Source organism: Oncorhynchus gorbuscha, linkage group LG02 (assembly GCF_021184085.1).
Source record: "Oncorhynchus gorbuscha isolate QuinsamMale2020 ecotype Even-year linkage group LG02, OgorEven_v1.0, whole genome shotgun sequence".
Lineage (NCBI taxonomy): Eukaryota > Metazoa > Chordata > Actinopteri > Salmoniformes > Salmonidae > Oncorhynchus > Oncorhynchus gorbuscha.
This window is the reverse complement of record NC_060174.1, coordinates 29,418,013-29,442,238: the sequence shown is the minus strand read 5'-3', so window position 1 is coordinate 29,442,238 and position 24,226 is coordinate 29,418,013. Positions and strand designations below refer to the sequence as shown.

Below are 24,226 nucleotides of genomic sequence, written 5' to 3'. Positions count from 1 at the left end.
ATAATTTATACTTCTGACTCTCATCCTATAGAAACCTCCGGTAATTGATACCAAATGTCTTCACAAAGACCAATTAAATGTCACATAGCTTTTTTGAAGGTAGAGATTAGCCAAGCTGTTGCTGTGTGTAAAACTCATAGTATAATGAAATCTTTCTACTAGTTTGAGGGCCCCTCATTATTTCACTAGTCGCGTGTGTGTGTGTGTGTGTGTGTGTGTGTGTGAGTGTGAGTGTGTGTGTGTGTGTGTGTGTGTGTGTGTGTGTGTGTGTGTGTGTGTGTGTGTGTGTGTGTGTGTGTGTGTGTGTGTGTGTGTGTGTGTGTGTGTGTGTGTGTGTGTGTGCGTGCCTGCCTATGTGTCTGGTCAGTCCCTGCCTGGTCAGTGTGTGTTTGGCCTGCATGGTGAAATGGCAGACAGCTACTGGCCACCAGAGCGCCACTCAGGCGCTATAGTGGGAGGCTGTGTGTGTGTGTCCAGAGCCTCCTCAGCCCTGACGTGTCGGGATGCAGAGTAGTCGTCCCTCTCCCAGGACAAGCAGGCTATTCATCAGAGGGCTGTGACTGGGAGATAGGCCCCGACTGTCCCTCCACTAGACCAACACACAGCACTGCATTCATCACCACCCCAATACACTCAATCCCTGAATACACATGACGCAGACAGATCACAGCACAGCAGCCCTCACTCAGCACGGGGACAATCCTGATTCCTTACGTTGACTACATATAGGGAACATCTGAACATACATTAACATCGGCATTACTGTCTGGGTATTGTAATAGCACAGTAATTGCACATGTCTATAATTGGCCATATCTGGCACACAGAGAGTAGGCAACCCAGGGTCTGTTCTGGCAGTGGAACAGGGAACCAGGAGTGTTTGATATCTCATCATGAGACTAACAAGGTGCTGGAGTCAATGGAGTGTATTCATGGATGGCTAGGGAGGACAGGCTTCCCCAAATATTTGACCAATATTTTTATGTTTTACAATTATTACATCATTTATCTTTCTCTTTTCTGTCAATTTGCAAGTGGGTGAATCTCAATGGAGAAATGATCAGATCGAGGGGAACAGACCCATCTGTCTCAGTATGTATAGACCATGTATCTGATGCTGTCTGGAGCAAAATAGTATGACATGTTGCCGCTGTAGCATTTGATTGATTGATGCCATCAAGCATTTGGCCTCCCTTGATTAAAAAAGAGAGAATAATTAGCCAATCAGCATTGAGCTTGAGCTCAAATGTTGGTTGTCCTGGCAACAGCAAAACTCCTCTCAATGTAGACCAGTCTGGAATTGGCTTCACACCAATCAAATCACAGCCTAAGCGAAACGTCATCCTTGTCAGACAAACTTGTCTGTTGATTTCATGTCCTGCAGTAGCTAGCTTGTCCCTTTCCTAGGCCATGGATGGAGAAGTGGATTTGGACTTGTGGTTTTGACTTAATTCTCTGTACAGATTCTGATCTAACCATAAATTAATATATTGTGCCACTGGTCTGAGATGACTGAAGTTCAATATGTAGTCTAGTAGCTGGTGCATTGTTCCCATACCAGGAAGTTATAGGGTTAAAAACTCAACTCAAATTGAACCAACATGAAAGAGAGGAGGATGGCATTGGTGTCCATCAAGCCAATCCAACTTGTGGGAGGTGCTTCAGGAAGAATGGGGTGAAATCTCTTCAGATTACCTCAACAAATTGACAACTAGAATGCCAAAGGTCTGCAAGGCTGTAATTGCTGCAAATGGAGGATTCGTTGACGAATGCAAAGTTTGAAGGACACAATTATTATTTCAATTAAAAATCATTGTTTTAACCTTGTCAACGTCTTGACTATATTTCCTATTCATTTTGCAACTCATTTCATGTATGTTTTCATGGAAAACAATGACATTTGTAAGCAACCTTGATTGGACTAACTTGTTTTTGGTATCTTTAAGATTGTTTTCAGTGTATTAAACTAAGCATATATAGCCTTGTTGAATTGATGATGTTTGAAGTGGTGCTGGAATAGCGGAGGCAGTGCTCCTGTTGTCTTTGTGCTGACTTGTGGTAACTCTGTGGTTCTAAATCAGTAGTTGTTTAGTAAACTGTCAAACATTAACCTGCTTGACCTTGCTGAAGGTCATAACTGTTTGTTACATGCTATATTTGCTTTGTGGACTTGAACGGACAGATGTTCCTTCCCGGGTAAGTGATGAAACAAACGTATGTGGAGTTGACTTTATTCTGCAGTAGCAGCTGTGACTGTTGTCTGTTTGTTGTCTCAGCCTTATTGTATATCACGCTGGTGTATGAATGAATGGGTTATAGAGCAAACAATGCAATTATCACAACATAGGTTGTAATATGGCCTTTTTACTGGCTTGGCTTCCTCAGTGGTTTTACCCACACACCGCTACTGGCCGTGGTGGGGGTGGTACATGTTTTACTGGCTTGGCTTCCTCAGTGGTTTTACCCACACACCGCTACTGGCCGTGGTGGGGGTGGTACATGTTTTACTGGCTTGCCATCCACAGTGGTTTTACCCACACACCGCTACTGGCCGTGGTGGGGGTGGTACATGTTTTACTGGCTTGGCTTCCTCAGTGGTTTTACCCACACACCGCTACTGGCCGTGGTGGGGGTGGTACATGTTTTACTGGCTTGGCTTCCTCAGTGGTTTTACCCACACACCGCTACTGGCCGTGGTGGGGGTGGTACATGTTTTACTGGCTTGGCTTCCTCAGTGGTTTTACCCACACACCGCTACTGGCCGTGGTGGGGTGGTACATGTTTTACTGGCTTGGCTTCCTCAGTGGTTTTACCCACACACCGCTACTGGCCGTGGTGGGGGTGGTACATGTTTTACTGGCTTGGCTTCCTCAGTGGTTTTACCCACACACCGCTACTGGCCGTGGTGGGGGTGGTACATGTTTTACTGGCTTGGCTTCCTCAGTGGTTTTACCCACACACCGCTACTGGCCGTGGTGGGGGTGGTACATGTTTTACTGGCTTGGCTTCCTCAGTGGTTTTACCCACACACCGCTACTGGCCGTGGTGGGGGTGGTACATGTTTTACTGGCTTGGCATCCACAGTGGTTTTACCCACACACCGCTACTGGCCGTGGTGGGGGTGGTACATGTTTTACTGGCTTGGCTTCCTCAGTGGTTTTACCCACACACCGCTACTGGCCGTGGTGGGGGTGGTACATGTTTTACTGGCTTGCCATCCACAGTGGTTTTACCCACACACCGCTACTGGCCGTGGTGGGGGTGGTACATGTTTTACTGGCTTGGCATCCACAGTGGTTTTACCCACACACCGCTACTGGCCGTGGTGGGGGTGGTACATGTTTTACTGGCTTGGCTTCCTCAGTGGTTTTACCCACACACCGCTACTGGCCGTGGTGGGGGTGGTACATGTTTTACTGGCTTGGCTTCCTCAGTGGTTTTACCCACACACCGCTACTGGCCGTGGTGGGGGTGGTACATGTTTTACTGGCTTGGCTTCCTCAGTGGTTTTACCCACACACCGCTACTGGCCGTGGTGGGGTGGTACATGTTTTACTGGCTTGGCTTCCTCAGTGGTTTTACCCACACACCGCTACTGGCCGTGGTGGGGGTGGTACATGTTTTACTGGCTTGGCATCCACAGTGGTTTTACCCACACACCGCTACTGGCCGTGGTGGGGGTGGTACATGTTTTACTGGCTTGGCTTCCTCAGTGGTTTTACCCACACACCGCTACTGGCCGTGGTGGGGGTGGTACATGTTTTACTGGCTTGCCATCCACAGTGGTTTTACCCACACACCGCTACTGGCCGTGGTGGGGGTGGTACATGTTTTACTGGCTTGGCTTCCTCAGTGGTTTTACCCACACACCGCTACTGGCCGTGGTGGGGGTGGTACATGTTTTACTGGCTTGGCTTCCTCAGTGGTTTTACCCACACACCGCTACTGGCCGTGGTGGGGGTGGTACATGTTTTACTGGCTTGGCTTCCTCAGTGGTTTTACCCACACACCGCTACTGGCCGTGGTGGGGGTGGTACATGTTTTACTGGCTTGCCATCCACAGTGGTTTTACCCACACACCGCTACTGGCCGTGGTGGGGGTGGTACATGTTTTACTGGCTTGGCTTCCTCAGTGGTTTTACCCACACACCGCTACTGGCCGTGGTGGGGGTGGTACATGTTTTACTGGCTTGGCTTCCTCAGTGGTTTTACCCACACACCGCTACTGGCCGTGGTGGGGGTGGTACATGTTTTACTGGCTTGGCTTCCTCAGTGTTTTACCCACACACCGCTACTGACCGTGGTGGGGGTGGTACATGTTTTACTGGCTTGGCTTCCTCAGTGGTTTTACCCACACACCGCTACTGGCCGTGGTGGGGGTGGTACATGTTTTACTGGCTTGGCTTCCTCAGTGGTTTTACCCACACACCGCTACTGGCCGTGGTGGGGGTGGTACATGTTTTACTGGCTTGGCTTCCTCAGTGGTTTTACCCACACACCGCTACTGGCCGTGGTGGGGGTGGTACATGTTTTACTGGCTTGGCTTCCTCAGTGGTTTTACCCACACACCGCTACTGACCGTGGTGGGGGTGGTACATGTTTTACTGGCTTGGCTTCCTCAGTGGTTTTACCCACACACCGCTACTGGCCGTGGTGGGGTGGTACATGTTTTACTGGCTTGTCTTCCTCAGTGGTTTTACCCACACACCGCTACTGGCCGTGGTGGGGGTGGTACATGTTTTATCTGGCTGTGATTCAGGCAGCACAAAGAATATGGGAAATATATATGATTTATTTATGGTGCGTGTGCATGTGTCTATGTCTGTGTATCTGTAATGGGGAGAACGACAGAGATAGTCAGGTCAGGATGTGTTATAATGGGTTTTAGACGGGGGAACCTTTGCTGACCGTGTAAATAACCACACTGTGAACAGATAGACACTATCTCCACTGCATGGAACCCTGTCCCCACACCCTGTCACGCTGGTCACAAACATCCTCATCCCAGTGATAGTCCATCTGGGCTGGGGAGGGAGATAGCCATGGGCAGGAGTGCGGGAGACAGAGCTGTAGCTCTCTCGGTCGTAAATGATCAGCCCTGTGCCCTGTGTGGCATTGCTCTTGGATAGAGGCCTGGGTGCTGAATAGACAGATAAATAGTGGCAAGGAATGAGAGGCCCCTATGGTATAGGCAACATTGACTCTCCCTCTCTTAATAAACACACATATGGACTAAGGTGGACAACGCGAAGCCAGACAATAAATCAGAAAGTGGAGGCGCCTCACAATTAACCAATCAGGCGTAGCTAATATAGCTTGGAGACAGAGAGGGGGGGGAGAGCGAGAGAGAGCCCCATGCCAGACTTGTCTTACCACTCTGTACTGGGGGAGGGAGGGGTTACCGGTCAGGGGGGCACTCCAAATATTGGTTTATTTTCAAAGCATCCCATAGTGAGTGGGTGGCTGTGTTTGCTCTGGGCTGGCAGATGGAGCCTGTGCTGTTAGGTGTCAGCTGTGTTTTATAGTTATTTAACTGTCCTGGAAGGTATTGAGTCTGGTATATGGAGTCAGCCTGCCCTGGCACTAGGGAATTTGACAGTCTAACATTATGGAAGTAAGTGTTCTTTCTCACTGAAGGGTACTACAACCGAGTATAACATCTGGAACTTTGTTCAACAAACTCTGGGTATCCAATTAATTAAAGATAACACAGCTTGTCTGTAAAGGAATAATTAACTAACACTCTCTTCTTTTTTCTGCAGAACGTTCTGGCCAAGGCCCTGTACGACAATGTGGCTGAGTCTCCAGACGAGCTGTCCTTCCGGAAAGGTGACATCATGACGGTACTGGAGCGGGACACCCAGGGTCTGGATGGCTGGTGGCTCTGCTCTCTGCATGGACGCCAGGGCATCGTCCCTGGAAACCGCCTCAAGATCCTGGTGGGCATGTATGACAAGGCTGGGCAGCAGCAGTCTCCACTCCCCCATGCCTCTCAACCTGGCTCTGCCCAGAGCCCGAGCCAGCTGGCCTTCCCTCCGCAGAGTGCCTACTGCAAGCCCTCCCCCTCCTCCCAGTACACAGCCATGCACCCTGCCTTCTCCAACCCTGGGCCTGTCCCCGCCCTACCTGACAGCATCTACATGATGCCCCCCAACCATGGCAAGCCTTCTTCTTCAAGCCTGTACCAGATACCCATGGGCCCCCAAGCCCCACCCAAGGCCCCCATGCTCTCCCAGAAGAAGTTCCACGCTCCTGTTCAGGACATCTATCAAGTGCCTCCCTCAGCAGGAGGGCCTGGTCCTGGGCAGGATATCTACCAGGTTCCCCCCTCACTGAACCAGACTCAGGACATCTACCAGATCCCCCCCTCCATAGAGAAGAGGAGCTGGGACTCCTCCAAACCTCTAGGAAAGGTAAGTCTGTTTTGAAAAATATTGCACATTACACAACAAACACGTTCCTCTAAAATCTTAAATACAGACTTGTTAGACATTTAGGTCCACAATAGCTAGTTTAGGCTCTCATTGTCATCTGACCTCATCCTGGTTGGGATATGTTTGGTATCTGAGCATGTTTGGTATCCTGTTATTGTTTCTCCCTCACTTCCTCTGTCTGTTGTTCTCACTCAACAACAGCTCAAGGCTCTGTGTCATTTTCAAAGCCTCAGGAGAGGAGAGGGGGGATGGGGAGAGAAGAGGAGGGATGGGGAGAGCAGAGGAGGGATGGGGAGAGCAGTGGGGAGATGGGGAGAGCAGAGGGGGATGGGGAGAGGAGGGATGAGGAGAGGGGGATGGGGAGAGGAGAGGGGAGAGGAGAGGGGGGGGATGGGGAGAGCAGTGGGGAGATGGGGAGAGCAGAGGGGGATGGGGAGAGGAGGGATGAGGAGAGGGGGATGGTGAGAGGAGAGGGAGAGGAGAGGGGGATGGGGAGAGGAAAGGAGGGATGGGGAGAGGAGAGGAGGGATGGGGAGAGCAGAGGGGGATGGGGAGAGGAGGGATGAGGAGAGGGGGATGGGGAGGGGAGAGGGGGATGGGGAGATGAGAGGAGGGATGGGGAGAGCAGAGGGGGATGGGGAGAGCAGAGGGGGATGGGGAGAGGAGGGATGAGGAGAGAGGGGGATGGGGAGAGGAGAGGAGAGGAGAGGAGAGGGGGATGGGGGAGGGGGGAGAAGGGGGTGGGGAGAGGAGACGGGGGATGGGGAGATGAGAGGAGGGATGGGGAGAGCAGAGGGAAATGGGGAGAGCAGAGGGGGATGGGGAGAGCAGAGGGGGATGAGGAGAGGGGGGATGGGGAGAGGAGGGATGAGGAGAGGAGGGATGGGGAGAGGAGAGGAGGGATGGGGAGAGCAGAGGGGGATGGGGAGAGCAGAGGGGGATGGGGAGAGGAGAGGAGGGATGGGGAGAGCAGAGGGGGATGGGGAGAGCAGAGGGAGATGGGGAGAGGAGGGATGAGGAGAGGGGGATGGGGAGAGGAGAGGGGGATGGGGGGAGGAGAAGGGGGATGGGGAGAGGAGAGGGGGGTGAGAAGGGGGATGGGGAGAGGAGAGGGGGGTGGGGAGAGGAGAGGGGGATGGGGAGAGGAAAGGGGGATGGGGAGAGGAGAGGGAGAGGAGGGAGGGAGATGGGGAGAGGATAGGGGGATGGGGAGAGGAGGGGGATGGGGAGAGGAGAGGGGGATGGGGAGAGGATAGGGGGATGGGGAGAGGATAGGGGGATGGGGAGAGGAGAGGGGGGATGGGGAGGATAGGGGGATGGGGAGTGGAGAGGGGGGATGGGGAGAGGATAGGGGGATAGGGAGAGGAGGGGGTGGGGAGAGGAGAGGAGAGGGGTGATGGGGAGAGGATACGGGGGATGGGGAGAGGAGTGCGGAGATGGGGAGATGAGAGGAGGGATGGGGAGAGCAGAGGGGGATGGGGAGAGCAGAGGGGGATGGGGAGAGGAGGGATGAGGAGATGGGGGATGGGGAGAAGAGAGGGGGATGGGGGGAGGAGAAGGGGGATGGGGAGAGGAGGGGGGATGAGAAGGGGGGATGGGGAGAGGAGAGGGGGATGGGGAGAGGAGGGGGGGATGGGGAGAGGAAAGGGGGGATGGGGAGAGGAAAGGGGGGGATGGGGAGAGGAAAGGAGGGGGATGGGGAGAGGAGATGGGGGATAGGGAGAGGAGAGGAGGAGGATGGGGAGAGGATAGGGGGGATGGGGAGAGGAGAGGGGGGATAGGGAGAGGAGGGGGTGGGGAGAGGAGAGGGGGGATGGGGAGTGGAGAGGGGGATGAGGAGAGGAGAGGGGGACATATATTGGAATAAAGAATGTTTTTTAAATAATTCAGGTATCTATCTGGTGGGGTTGGGTGAGTAAGCATTTTGCTCTGTTCGGCAGCAGGCTGGAAGGGGGGTACCAGTACCAGCCAGTGCGGTAACAGTAACAGTACAGTTTGTTGAGGCTGGTATTCTCCAGGGAGTGCCCCCCAGGCCTGCCTTAGAGCACTGAGCCATGTGTGAGAGCAGCACCGATTAGGTACCGCTACGTTCAGTCGTAGGCTCCGACAAATGTTTAGCCTTTATCGTGTTTATGGCTGGTGCTACGAGCCGATCCCGGTGACTGACCAATAGGAACAAGGCCGGCACTTGAATATGCACACAAGAATACGATTATTGTGAATAGTCAGACTAATATAATAGTTTGATTAATGCTTTGCAAGAAGAAACATTTCACTAGTAATCCTGTTTACATGACGCACAAACTCACCAATCAAAATACACGTTCTACCACAGCGACCATTTTATTTTGGGGAAGCCAATGATTATGATATATATATTTGACCTTTATTTTATTAGTGAAGACATAGTGTTACCTAGGTCTATTTTTCAAATGCGCCCAGTTGATTCTGAGTTTGTATGTAAAAACGATTTCTAACATGGATATTTTCAGTTTTTCTGAAATCACTACACTCACAGTGCTGGTACCTGCACGGGTCAAATAGACCACTACAGTTGATGTAGCCTATGTTGACTGATGTAAATAGTTGCAGAATGTGACGACACAGTTGATGTAGCCTATGTTGGCTGATGTAAATAGTTGCAGAATGTGATGACACAGTTGATGTAGCCTATGTTGACTGATGTGAATAGTTGCAGAATGTGATGACACAGTTGATGTAGCCTATGTTGACTGATGTAAATAGTTGCAGAATGTGACGACACAGTTGATGTAGCGAATGTCAGCTGATGTAAATAGTTGCAGAATGTGACGACAGAACTGAAGCAAACCGTACAATCTGGCCAGGTTGATATCAATTTTTTAATTTGGGAACATCGCACAGTGTGACATGTTTTTAATCGCAAAATACTGAATCTAACGTACGGTAGGTCTGCAGGTCGGCCTTTAAACCTGTCTGCTGCTGCCATAGAAAGGGAATTAGAACACAGATACAGTATGGGATCACTGTGGCCTCTCCTCTCACCCCACAGCAGGTCTGTCTACGAGGCATGACCACAGGGCTTTGTCCTTCACAGAGGGGGCTAGAAATGGGCCTCTGCATGGTTGAGATCTGCCTCTCAATAAGGCCGATACAGAAGTACAGACACTCACAAAGAGAAGGAACAGAGGGTTAAACAGTAGTATCTGACAAAACAAACATTGCCTTTGTGTTCCCTTGCTGTGAGTGTGTTAAACCTATGTCCTATCCCCAATGAGGTATGGGTGCAGCTTCAAAACAATCTGAAAATGAGAGGAGAATACCAGCTGTAGAAAGAGGGAGTGATTTGAAGACAAAACAAACACACGTGACAGTTGGATTGCGGCGACATGAGGGACATAAGAGAAAGGGATCAGAGAGGAGTACAAGGCCAGGGCTCACAGAGAAACAGTGGACTGGCCGATGAGGAGCTCCCGCCCGGTGATAAGACAGAGGTCTCCTAACAGAGTTCACACTCCAGCCCAGAGCAGAGTGTTTCCAAATGTTGGCTGATTCTAGAGTGCTGCCTCAGTCTGGTGGAACTCTCTAACTGTCATATAGTGTCATCCCAGCAGCAGGCAGTACAGGAAGTAGAGCGGGAGGAGAGCAAGTACAACTAGTAGAGAGTAATACAAGTGAAAATCCTGTATCTCACCACAGTAAAACATTATAAATATGGAGAGATCTGAAATGCCTAACATGGTGGTCCAGTGGTAGAGATTGTTGTCAAAGTAATTCCCTCTTAACTCTGTGTTGTGCAGGTTATTTTACATATTTACCTTGAATTAATGACCTGTATTGTTAGTACTTGTCCTTGTAACCCGAGGTGAACCCTTCCATTCCGCCCCCCTTGGACACTGAGCCAACACACACACACACACACACACACACACACACACACACACACACACACACACACACACACACACACACACACACACACACACACACACACACACACACACACACACACACACACACACACACACACACACACACACACACACACACACACACACACACACACACACACACTGGGATGAAGACTAATTTGGGAATGAGGGAAAACACCGGCATTGTCTCAGCATCCTCTGCTGCTCAACTGGAGGAGGTAGAGACTAGTACAAAGACAGTTACACTTGGCAAACATCTGATAAGCAGGAAGACAACACAGCTTGTCTGTAAATGTAAAGGAATAACACACACTCAGAATCTTACTCTAGACCCATGTCACTAGTGTTAGATTGTTATGCTGCTATCTTGATTTTGTGTGCTGACCACCTCAGCCTTTTCCTTAGATGAATCTGCAACAATTGAGCAGGTTGGAGAGGTGAGGAGGTTGGTAAAATACCCAGTTGGTACGACGAGCCTTCCCCAGACTGGCAGGGAGGCACCCTGATCCCAGTCAGCTGTGCCAGCCAAGCCTGGTCCAGGCCTGGGGACAGGGGATGGGAGACGGGGGCAAGAGGTGGGAGGGGGTTGCGGAAGGCCAAGCAGCAGCTGGAACAACTGTGATTGGTTAGCAGGCCTTACATTAAAGAGGATGTCTTTTGAATGGGTGTGGCCCTGGCACACTCCTTCAAGGGCCTGGAATTCTCTCCCTCCTTCCCTCATCAGCCCCCCCCTGTCATCGTCCTCTCCATTCTCTCAGCACCCCCTGTCCTCGTCCTCTCCAATCTCTCAGCCCCCCCTGTCCTTGTCCTCTCCATTCGCTCTCGCTCAGCCTTCCCTGTCCTCGTCCTCTCCATTCTCTCAGCCGCCCCTGTCCTCGTCCTCTCCATTCTCTCAGCCCCCTGTCCTCGTCCTCTCCCATTCACTCAGCCCCCCTGTCCTCATCCTCTCTCAGCCCCCCCGTCCTGTCCTCGTCCTCTCCCATTCACTCAGCCCCCTGTCCTCATCCTCTCTATTTGCTCAGCCTTCCCTGTCCTCTTCTTCTCCATTCTCTCAGCCCCCTGTCCTCGTCCTCTCCATTCACTCAGCCCCCTGTCCTCATCCTCTCCATTCTCTCAGCCCCCTGTCCTCGTCCTCTCCATTCTCTCAGCCCCCTGTCCTCGTCCTCTCCATTCTCTCAGCCCCCTGTCCTCGTCCTCTCCATTCTCTCAGCCCCCCTGTCCTCATCCTCTCCATTCACTCAGCCCCCCTGTCCCTGTCCTCGTCCTCTCCATTCTCTCAGCCCCCTGTCCTCGTCCTCTCCATTCTCCATTCTCTCAGCCCCCTGTCCTCGTCCTCTCCATTCTCTCAGCCCCCTGTCCTCGTCCTCTCCATTCTCTCAGCCCCCTGTCCTCGTCCTCTCCATTCTCTCAGCCCCCCTGTCCTCGTCCTCTCCATTCTCTCAGCCCCCCCTGTCCTCGTCCTCTCCATTTCTCAGCCCCCCCTGTCCTCATCCTCTCCATTCTCTCAGCCCCCTGTCCTCGTCCTCTCCATTCTCTCAGCCCCCCTGTCCTCGTCCTCTCCATTCTCTCAGCCCCCTGTCTTCGTCCTCTCCATTCTCTCAGCCCCCTGTCTTCGTCCTCTCCATTCTCTCAGCCCCCCTGTCCTCGTCCTCTCCATTCACTCAGCCCCCTGTCCTCGTCCTCTCCATTCACTCAGCCCCCCTGTCCTCGTCCTCTCCATTCACTCAGCCCCCTGTCCTCGTCCTCTCCATTCTCTCAGCCCCCTGTTCTCTCAGCCCCCTCCTCGTCCATTCTCTCAGCCCCCCTGTCCTCGTCCTCTCCATTCTCTCAGCCCCCCTGTCCTCGTCCTCCTTCTCCATTCTCTCAGCCCCCCTGTCCTCGTCCTCTCCATTCTCTCAGCCCCCCTGTCCTCGTCCTCTCCATTCTCTCAGCCCCCTGTCTCCATCGTCCTCTCCATTCTCTCAGCCCCCTGTCCTCGTCCTCTCCATTCTCTCAGCCCCCTGTCCTCGTCCTCTCCATTCTCTCAGCCCCCCTGTCCTCGTCCTCTCCATTTTCTCAGCCCCCTGTCCTCATCCTCTCCATTCTCTCAGCCCCCTGTCCTCGTCCTCTCCATTCTCTCAGCCCCCCCTGTCCTCGTCCTCTCCATTCTCTCAGTCACCACTCTCGGACCGACTCAGTGTTTTTCAGTTTTCTACCTAATCCATTTATTGGTACGCCACGTAGCCACTCAAAAACAACCCCCACCTCTCATTCAAACCATGGCAACTGCTTAACCCAGCCAGAGAAACAAACAAGTCAACAATTCACTGCTGTCTATCTGTCCTCTTCCCATCTGAAAGAGAAGACAGAACCTGAGTGGCCTCAGTAAACACCCATCTGTTAGAGCTGAAAACACCACTGTACTCTCTGTCTCTGAAACCCAATTAATCAGAAATGATATATTTCATCCAGACTCTTTGCTATAGCCCTCAGTACCTTTAGCAGGGTTGCTATAAGAGGTCACGACCTGACTCCTGTATGTCTATAGGAGAATCCACTGATTTCCTGATATGTGCTAAATGCTAAGCTGACAGGGGCGTGAGAGTTGCACCACTCAGACATTGAGGAGGAATGACTCCACTGGGACTGGAGCTACCACGTGATCTTTTACAACCTTCTCTCCTGCTACTGTCTACAAATGATTTCAAAGTACAGTGTGTGTCTGTGACTGACATGTTCAAAGCAGAACTCACTGCTATTGTGTGAGGCTGACGGTTGGTGGAGAGGTGGAGTTGAAGAGCGATCTGTTTGAGCCTGGGCTCCTTTGATTAGGGCCATCAAGGTAGATCCAAGCCTTCTTATCACCTGCAGCCTCTAATGACCCTGTGTGCAGGTGAGAGACGCTGTGATAAGGAGCCTGGCAGCCGGCGGCTAACAGCACATCTGCTATGGGACTCAGCTCCTCTCCTCCCCTCTGCACTGCACCTGTGGAAAAAGGTGGGAGATTGAGATTCTATTGGTGGTTTTGTGGGCTGCCTGCTCTGAAAGTAAATGTGTAATCTCATGAGTGCTTAAAGAGACCTGGCAGGCGCTCACTTGAAATGTAGGGAAGAGAAGGGGGGCTTATCTGCAGGAGCAGGCAGGATTGTTGGGGAAGGTTTCTTCGTGGAATGGGGGTGGGTGAGGCATCAGGGGAGAGAGAATGAAGGTGTGTGTGACCTGCTAAAGAAATGGCTGCGTGCTGTTGCCTATTTAGCACATAAATATACTAGATACACGTGTGTCTGTGTGCGCGCTTGTGATGGATGATGTGAGGAGAGGGAATGCGGGCAGGGAACAGAGAGAGATGGATGGATGTACAGCCGAGGAGTCACTCTCCCGCAGGCTGGAACAACAGTCTAAAAGCAGCTGCCGGTCCGAAGAGCAGAAATGAGACGGCTGCTGTGTGTTCCTGTTAGTGCCTCGCAGGCTTGTACTTTTGTGGCCTTCTTTATCTGTAACCACACATTCCTGTGTGCACTACCTCTCTCTGTGCCTCACTCCCACACGGCCCCTGTAGCTTTATCTCATCTAGTTTCAGCCTGGGAGCCAGAGGAGCTCTTCTGTGCGCTGCCACACACCCCAGCCATGCACTATCACACTACTACTTATTTATTTCTTCACTCCCCTTCTATATCTCTTCTCCCACACTCTCCCTCCCATTCTCTGTCTCTGTAAGCGGAGAAGTCCTCCTCCTAATGAAGAAAGCGCTCCTGTCTGATTGTGTTAATGTAGGCAGTCCTCTGCAGCCCTCTGGGGTTCGTGTCTCTGTAGCGCTGAGATTAAAAGAGTGTCTCCCGCATTGTGTGCTTCTCTAAAAGGTCCTCTGATTCAGCCCACATCACTGTACTTCCCGGGCAGTGACAGGGAGGGGGGCAGCGAGCAGCGACTGCATTGGGCAGCGAGTGACTCAGTAAGCATCTCACTAGGCATCTCTGCACAGTGCTCCACTATGCACTCAGAATGTTGTGGGACTGTGTATAAACAGAGGCTCCAGATGTGAGTGTCCCTGCCCAGCTGCTCTGTGCTGTGCTCTGGGAAGGGAACACTGGGAGGGGTGGGAGGCTGTGGTTGGAGTCCCATTCTGGGGCAGCAGGTGGTCAGAGCGATCAGCCAGTAACTGAAAGGTTGCTAGATCGAATCCCCGAACTGACAAGGTACAAATCTGTCGTTCTGCCCCTGAACAAGGCTGTTAACCTACTGTTCCTAGGCCATCATTGTAAATAAGAATTTGTTCTTAATTAACTTGCCTAGTTAAATAAAGGTTAAAAAAAAAAATACAACAATTCTGTCCCCCCCAGCCTGAGCTCATGCTGGGATGCAGCTTTGATGGCTCTGCCTCCACTCAATGGGGCCCGAGCTTTAGAAGCCCAACTTGAAGTGTGTGGGGATGAAGTAGGACTGAAGTGGTTGGGTTAGTCTTTATAGAATCAGAGTTCACTCTTGTAGTACATGGCATGTGGGCTCATTGGTCAGCAGCACTGAAGGATGTGTAGAGTACAGCCTCACTACGGACCCAGGTGAATCTATATGCAATCTATCTGTTGCTGCTCAATGGAAGTTGCTCTGGATAAGTTGAGTTTCACACATTGCCTCTGTAGATGTGACACGGTCTGAGTAAGGAGGTCAGTGAGTGTGTGAGTGTGTGTTTAAAAGCCTTGTTTCTTGCCTGCCAGGTCTCCCCTCCATTACCGACTGTGGACTCATTGTCTGCTCTGATACTGTAGAGAAAGGGGAGAGAAAGTGAGTATGGGAGACAAAGGGAGGGAGTGCAGAGGGAATCACAGGGGAAACATTGCCCTGAGCAGTGGAGCGCTGATGGGAATAGACTTTTTGGGCTGGTCCTGTTATTACCTCCCCACAAAGCCTACATCAGATAGAGGGGAGGGATGGAGAAAGCCTACATCAGATAGTGGGGAGGGATGGGGAAATCCTACATCAGATAGTGGGGAGGGATGGAGAAAGCCTACATCAGATAGAGGGATGGATGGAGAAAGCCTACATCAGATAGTGGGGAGGGATGGGGAAAGCCTACATCAGATAGTGGGGAGGGATGGGGAAAGCCTACATCAGATAGGTGGGATGGATGGAGAAAGCCTACATCAGATAGTAGGGAGTGATGGAGAAAGCCTACATCAGATAGGTGGGAGGGATGGAGAAAGCCTACATCAGATAGAGGGGATGGATGGAGAAAGCCTACATCAGATAGTGGGGAGGGATGGGGAAAGCCTACATCAGATAGTGGGGAGGGATGGAGAAAGCCTACATCAGATAGGTGGGAGGGATGGGGAAAGCCTACATCAGATAGAGGGGATGGATGGGGAAAGCCTACATCAGATAGAGGGGATGGATGGAGAAAGCCTACATCAGATAGTAGGGATGGATGGAGAAAGCCTACATCAGATAGTAGGGATGGATGGGGAAAGCCTACATCAGATAGAGGGGATGGATGGAGAAAGCCTACATCAGATAGTAGGGATGGATGGAGAAAGCCTACATCAGATAGTAGGGATGGATGGAGAAAGCCTACATCAGATAGAGGGATGGATGGAGAAAGCCTACATCAGATAGTAGGGATGGATGGGGAAAGCCTACATCAGATAGTAGGGATGGATGGGGAAAGCCTACATCAGATAGAGGGGATGGATGGAGAAAGCCTACATCAGATAGAGGGGATGGATGGGGAAAGCCTACATCAGATAGAGGGGATGGATGGGATAGTAGGGATGGATGGGGAAAGCCTACATCAGATAGAGGGGATGGATGGGGAAAGCCTACATCAGATAGTAGGGATGGATGGGGAAAGCCTACATCAGATAGAGGGGATGGATGGAGAAAGCCTACATCAGATAGTAGGGATGGATGGGGAAAGCCTACATCAGATAGAGGGGATGGATGGAGAAAGCCTACATCAGATAGTAGGGATGGATGGGGAAAGCCTACATCAGATAGAGGGGATGGATGGAGAAAGCCTACATCAGATAGAGGGGATGGATGGAGAAAGCCTACATCAGATAGTGGGGAGGGATGGGGAAAGCCTACATCAGATAGTGGGGAGGGATGGGGAAAGCCTACATCAGATAGGTGGGATGGATGGAGAAGGCCTACATCAGATAGTAGGGAGGGATGGAGAAAGCCTACATCAGATAGAGGGGATGGATGGAGAAAGCCTACATCAGATAGTGGGGAGGGATGGGGAAAGCCTACATCAGATAGTGGGGATGGATGGGGAAAGCCTACATCAGATAGAGGGGAGGGATGGAGAAAGCCTACATCAGATAGAGGGGAGGGATGGAGAAAAGAGAAAGGGGTTAGCAAGGGACATGGGTCTTCCCCTTAGCGTAAAAAGCAGATCCCCAGAAGCTTCTCTCTCTGTGATCCAGTGGTTTTTCATCAAAGGGATGGGGGCAATCTTTGTTCTGGGCTGGGGGAGATCTTTGTTCTGGGCTGGGGGAGATCTTTGTTCTGGGCTGGGGGAGTCAAAAGGCCAGAGAGAGAGAAAGGCCAGATTATAGGTCAGAGTGGAGGGACACAGGGTTCACACACGAACCACATCAGCTCAACACCAACTCCTGACTTCTGAGTGGTGTCATTAGTGTGAGGATGTGTGTAGCCATGTATGGGTGTTTATATGTGGTGTGTGAGGTTGGCCTTATTAGTGAGTAGTAAACCTAGTGGTCATGGCTTTAATAGGGGCTGGCTCTTTGATGTTTTCATGGTCCTCTCAGTAGGGTCAGGGATAGAAGGGACCAACCTTGAGTAAGGAGACAGGAAATACATAAAGCTTGAAATAATGGGGAGCTCAGGCTATGTTCTAGTGTCAATAGTGCATTCATGTAAAAAAGCAAAGCCTAACACTGCTTATTGCACAGTCCAAACAACATGGAAGCATTTCTATTCCCACTTGACACTCTCTCTACCATAGAAATTACAGATTAATAGATTGATAGTGAACTATTCTCCTGTTCTTATCCAACGGTGCTGTGACTAATGCCCTGTCACTGCTAGGAGACCTCTCTCACTGCGTTTCCACGATGACAGTCACGGACATTTTTTTCAACATTTTTTTCAACATTTAACCTTTTATTTAACAAGCCATTTGAGACATACCTATGTGTGGTGTTGCCAGGAGATGCTGAAGAGAGATTTTACATGGGGGTTGTAGACAAAACACCCTGAGAGAGAGCGAGAGAAAGAGAAAAAGAGAGAGTTGCAGAGAGTGATGCTCCCAGCCAGTCACGGTCTGCCCAGTCACGGTCTGCACAGTCACGGTCTGCCCAGTCACGGTCTGCCCAGTCACGGACTGCCCAGTCACGGCCTGCCCAGTCACGGCCTGCCCAGTCACGGCCTGCCCAGTCACGGCCTGCCCAGTCACGGTCTGCCCAGTCACGGTCTGCCCAGTCACGGCCTGCCCAGTCACGGTCTGCCCAGTCACGGTCTGCCCAGTCACGGCCTGCCCAGTCACGGCCTGCCCTGTCACAGTCTGCCCAGTCACGGTCTGCCCAGTCACGGCCTGCCGTTAATTAGGGCCTGAGTTAATTAGGGCCTGATTAATCCTGCAGCCCGGACCAAGCAACCAGGGATATGGGGCTGTAAATCCACACACCCTACCCTGCGTCAGCACCTCAGCCCCCCACACCCCCACGGGCTCCACTACAGTCAAGCATTACTGCACTACTCCCATTTATTGCTGCGGCTGGGACGGATATTAGTTCTGATCTAGGTCACACACCAGCTGCTTGGAAAGTTTTAGGTTAAACAACCCTAGTTCTGAGGGAGGATTATGACCTTACTTAAGAGCATTCTTGGAATTGAAACCCTTCGTCACTACTCTATCCAGGTGAAGTAGTCAGTTTGAATATCCCCACATATATTTATAAATATGCAGTTTACCACATACTTATAGGATAAAATTACTACCTATCAGACAAATTTGAATGGGTCTTCTTCCTGTATCCTGTAGTCTGTAATCTGTGTGTTTGAATTGTCCTATATCCTGTAGTCTGTGATCTGTGTGTTTGACCTGTCCTATATCCTGTAGTCTGTGATCTGTGTGTTCGACCTGTCCTATATCCTGTAGTCTGTGATCTGTGTGTTTGACCTATCCAATATCCTGTAGTCTGTGATCTGTGTGTTTGACCTGTCCTATATTCTGTAGTCTGTGATCTGTGTGTTTGACCTATCCTGTAGTCTGTGGTCTGTGTGTTTGACCTATCCTATATCCTGTAGTCTGTGATCTGTGTGTTTGACCTGTTCTATATCCTGTAGTGTGTGGTCTGTGTGTTTGACCTATCCTATATCCTGTAGTCTGTGATCTGTGTGTTTGACCTGTCCTATATCCTGTATTCTGTGATCTGTGTGTTTGACCTGTCCTATATCCTGTAGTCTGTGATCTGTGTGTTTGACCTATCCTATATCCTGTAGTCTATGATCTGTGTGTTAGACCTGTCCTATATCCTGTAGTCCGTGATCTGTGTGTTCGACCTGTCCTATATTCTGTAGTCTGTGATCTGCGTGTTCGACCTGTCCTATATTTTGTAGTCTGTGATCTGTGTGTTTGACCTGTCCTATATCCTGTATTCTGTGATCTGTGTTGGGCCTGTCCTATGTCCTGTAGTCTGTGATCTGTGTGATCTGTGTGTTTGACCTGTCCTATATCCTGTAGTCTGTGATCTGTGTGTTTGACCTGTCCTATATCCTGTAGTGTGTGGTCTGTGTGTTTGACCTATCCTATATCCTGTAGTCTGTGATCTGTGTGTTTGACCTGTCCTATATCCTGTATTCTGTGATCTGTGTGTTTGACCTGTCCTATATTTTGTAGTCTGTGATCTGTGTGTTTGACCTATCCTACATCCTGTAGTCTATGATCTGTGTGTTAGACCTGTCCTATATCCTGTCATCTGTGATCTGTGTGTTCGACCTGTACTGCGTCCAAGCCACACTGCCTACATCTCTCCCTCCCTCTCCCTCTTCGCCATCTTTGAGTGGGCGGTGGTGTAGGTGAGGTCACTCTTCTCTGACAGCCATGCCACTCTACCACTGAGGAGGACCCAGGAGCTGGGTTGCTATGACACAGCTGCAGCCTGCCATGTCCTGTGCTGTGCTGGGCTGGGCACTGGCATCACAGCTGATCATGCCTGTAACCTGTGCAGCTGTGAGGCAGTGGTTACACGCCCCAGTCTCTCATGTCTAGGGAAAGATGAGGAACAATAACATGGAAGAGAGATGCTTGGTGGGGAGGTCATCATCTGCTGTTTGAAGCTGGTGTACAAAATCATCTACCCCTGTCCTCCGTCCCCCCTACACATCTCTCAAATGGTCACAGATGGCCCCTCATCAGGCTGAGATGGGGGGGATCTGTGGAGTAATTCTCCTGCACGGTCGGCCTCCTAATCCTCACGAAGAAAAAAATACGTGTGAAGTTACTTCAACTCCCCTCAGCGTTTGGACTTTTACCCTAGGATAAAACACTCAGGGCTTTGTTATTCATGGCCTAGTCAGGACCATAGAATAGATTTAGGAATTAGAATACTAGAATGAGCCGTCTTATGATGGGATAAAGGTCAGCCATTTTGGTCAGGGAGTTGGTCAACCATGGTTTGCCAGTGCTGTGATAAGATATTGTGTAAAAAAATGTGAATTTGAAGACTTTATCTGCACTGTGTTTGTTAGCTAGCTAGCCAGCTGTGTTTGTTAGTTAGCTAGCCAGCTGTGTTTGTTAGTTAGCTAGCCAGCTGTGTTTGTTAGCTAGCTAGCCAGCCACTTTTAGAGGAATGATTCCATAAATATGTTCAAATGAACTGCTAATATGCCAGCAGTCAGTCCTCAGCCAAATGTTTTCCACACACATAGCTACGTGTAGCCTACTTAGACACCGGGTCCCCATATTTTAAAATCTCCCACACCATATAGGCTGAACCATAGGGCTCTTTTCACTGGTTCTATTTCTCTATGTGGGAGCATTGTGAACAGTAGGTCAGGATTTTAAACTGGTTACATGTATATTGAACGACCCAGCAGCTTTTCAGCATGTTTTATTATATCTGTATAGCAAAAAATCAACAACGAAGTTGGCTCTTTTACAATGGGGGTCAATGGGAAAGAATGTTTGTTTTCCTCAATTTGTGTGTGTGGTCGAGGGGAATTCCTTCTTATAACATGAATCCCGACCCGGAGTGTAGCACTCACAGCTTTCCAAGAAAACAACAATTTTGACATTTATGGTCCGTTTGCATATATTTTATCAGCTATTTATACAGAAAATTGGTATAAAACCCGTATAAACTGTATTTATAATTACACAACAATGTTTTAGGTTGACAATTGTATTACACCATTTCTGTTATACAACGAGTGAGTCTAATCCTGGATGCTGATTGGTTAAAACCTAATTCCAGCCGGTGTCTATTCCACAAATTACCCCCAGCTAAATCTATGACGTTAAAATGCCTATTTACTCTGTTCCATCTGACTGCACAATCCACTGTCTCATCAGCTCAGCCAGGCAATTTATGTACTAGATCTCCACTATAAAAAGCATCTAGACATTATCTCCCATTATCTCCCATTAGACTAACATTTAGTTTTCAACAGCAGATATTTGTATAAACCTTGCAGTCTGTCTCTCTGACATTTGTAACATTGTTTCAATATTGAAAATCAATCTCCAGTTGTCCCATGGTAATGAACGTGTTGGGGCGGGACAGACAGGCTGGCAGCTTTTCTCAGCCAGTCGAAATCATGAATCAGCAAAGTTTGTATGGATACTGTATATGAAGACATATCAATAGAAGAACAGGAAATTAAGCTAGGTTGCTGTCATACCAACTTTAGTTTGAAGTGATTGTGTTAGCTGTGTAGTTGGCCATCTCTTCTGAACAGTGTCCTGGCGAGAGAGCAAATGTTCTATGCCAGGCGAAATCGCACATCATTAGCTCATTGTTATGGATGCATCCCCCCCAAAATCACTAGAAAACCGCTTAAACAAATGCAAATGCAGTTACTTTGCTGTTAGTCTGGCTACACTACACTAGCAAGCAAGGAATAAGAACGTTGCCAGCCATCATGGCAACCGAACCGATAGAAAGAACGACCAGCCTGCTTGAGTAGCAACCCTAGATTTGTCTCGGGACTATATCTCGTGGAAGGATGAAATAGTATAAATAAATTCATAAAAATAACATTTTTATGAAAATATGTCAATGACTATTTGTGTATATGTTGGTATCCCGTTGTATAAAAGTGATACTATCCTCGAAGCCGGTGTCGACATCGTCTCGGGCATAACAACACCTGTGCCAATATATCCTCCAAACACTGGCTTCTCTAGCATTATCACTTAAATATATCACATACCTTTTATTTTCCTGCACATGTAAAATCAGGAGTCTGCCTCTCAATGCCATTCCTTCCAAATAGACTGGTTTGGATTTCTCCCTGCCAATATGACTGCCATTTTCACCCCGTTCTTGAACTTTTGAGTGTTTACGACAGCCCTCTAGTAATTGAATAGGATCTCTATGGTCAGGGAATTGTACTAACGCTGCAACACTCACACTAGGAGGTGAGGGCCCTCGGAGTGTGGTGTCAGGAAAATAACCTTACACTCAACGTCAACAAAACAAAGGAGATGATTGTGGACTTCAGGAAACAGCAGAGGGAGCAGCTCTCTATCCACATGGAAGGGACAGTAGTGGAGAAGGTGGGAAGTTTTAAGTTCCTCGGCGTACACATCACGGACCAACTGAAATGGACCACCCACACTGCCAGCGTGGTGGAGAAGGCGCAGCAGCGCCTCTTCAACCTCAGGAGGCTGAAGAAATTTGGCTTGTCACCAAAAGCACTCACAAACTTTTAGAGATGCACAACCAAGAGCATCCTGTCGGGCTGTATCACCACCTGGTACGGCAACTGCTCCGCCCACAACCGTAAGGCTCTCCAGAGGGTAGTGAAGTCTGCACAACGCATCAACAGGGGCAAACTACCTGCCCTCCAGGACACCTACACCACCCGATGTCACAGGAAGGCCATAAAGATCATCAAGGACAACAACCACCCGAGCCACTGCCTGTTCACCCCGCTATCATCCAGAAGGCGAGGTCAGTACAGGTGCATTAAAGCTTGGACCGAGAGCCTGAAAAACAGCTTCTATCTCAAGGCCATCAGACTGTTAAACAGCCACCACTAACATTGAGTGGCTGCTGCCAACATACTGACTCAACTCCAGCCACTTTAATAATTAAAAATTAATGTACAAAATGTATCACCAGCCACTTTAAACAATGCCACTTAATATAATGTTTACATACCCTACATTACTCATCTCATATGTATATACTGTACTCTATACCATCTACTGCATCTTGCCATCTTTATGTAATACATGTATCACTAGTCACTTTAAACAATGCCACTTTATATAATGTTTACATACCCTACATTACTCATCTCATATGTATATACTGTACTCTATACCATCTACTGCATCTTGCCTATGCCGTTCTGTACCATCACTCATTCATATATTTTTGTGTACATATTCTTCATCCCTTTACACTTGTGTGTATACATGGGTTATTAGTCTTCGTAGTCTAGCCTTGGTTCACTTCAAAGACCACGTCACAAGAGTCAGGAGAAGTTTTTCTTTGTCTTGCCTGTTGCAGGTGGACTGGCAAACCCCTGTGTTCCGAAACGATCTGGAGAGACAGACAGGGTTGGCTGTGGAGAGTTGTCGCATGCATCATGCTGTAAGCTGGGTTAGGAGTCAGTGGACTGTGGCTGGCGGGGGACATGGGAAACAGAGGGGCAGTGGGGTGGTGGTGATGGGGGCTCTGCAATCTGTTCCTTTCCTCAGGGTGACCCCTGTTCCAACAGACAGAGCCTCCATGAGAGTACCTTGTGACCAGCTCCCAGCCCAGTAAAGCAGCGAGGGCTCAGGGCAGAGCATCACTGCTCCACATTGTTCTAAACCCTCAATGGCGCCAATGTAGCTCCTCGTCTTTCAGTTATTTGATTTATTTAACCAGGAAGGGCTCATTGAGATTAAAATCTCTTTTTCAAGAGCGCCCTGGCCAAGATAGGCAGCACCAAGTCATTAAAAATTACAGACAGACAACATGAAAAACTACAAGTAATTCAGTGACATCATCATTATGACCTGATAGAATGTTGTGACAGCTTTCGGCTGGTCGTGCCCCCCCCCTCCCCTCCACACTCCTCCACTTCTCTCCCATTGACAGAAACCTTTCAACACTATTGATGAGGACTTGGCTAAGAGCCAGAGCCTATATGTACCCATCCCCTCCCCTCCACACTCCTCCAATTCTCTCCCATTGACAGAAGCCTTTCAACACTATTGATGAGGACTTGGCTAAGAGCCAGAGCCTATATGTACCCATCCCCTCCTCTCTCCAGCATCTTCCTCCTTGATAATTCACACTATTGATGAGGACTACTTGGCTAAGAGCCAGAGCCTATATGTACCCCTCCCCTCCCCTCTCCAGTGTCTTCCTCCTTGATAATTCACACTATTGATGAGGACTTGGCTAAGAGCCAGAGCCTATATGTACCCATCCCCTCCTCTCTCCAGCATCTTCCTCCTTGATAATTCACACTATTGATGAGGACTTGGCTAAGAGCCAGAGCCTATATGTACCCATCCCCTCTCCTCTCCAGCATCTTCCTCCTTGATAATTCACACTATTGATGAGGACTTGGCTAAGAGCCAGAGCCTATATGTACCCATCCCCTCCTCTCTCCAGCATCTTCCTCCTTGATAATTCACACTATTGATGAGGACTTGGCTAAGAGCCAGAGCCTATATGTACCCATCCCCTCCTCTCTCCAGCATCTTCCTCCTTGATA

General features: G+C 49.7%; 1 protein-coding gene across 4 annotated transcripts in view; it reads left to right on the top strand.

Annotated features, from left to right (window-relative positions):
- LOC124000508 (breast cancer anti-estrogen resistance protein 1-like) overlaps window positions 1-24,226 on the top strand; it is a 119,878-nt gene that overhangs the window by 76,242 nt on the left and 19,410 nt on the right. For all 4 annotated transcript variants that reach the window (XM_046306924.1, XM_046306940.1, XM_046306932.1 and 1 more), the window contains exon 2: window positions 5,763-6,413. In XM_046306924.1, coding sequence (XP_046162880.1) covers window positions 5,763-6,413 — 651 coding nt within the window. The remainder of the gene's footprint in view (window positions 1-5,762; window positions 6,414-24,226) is intronic.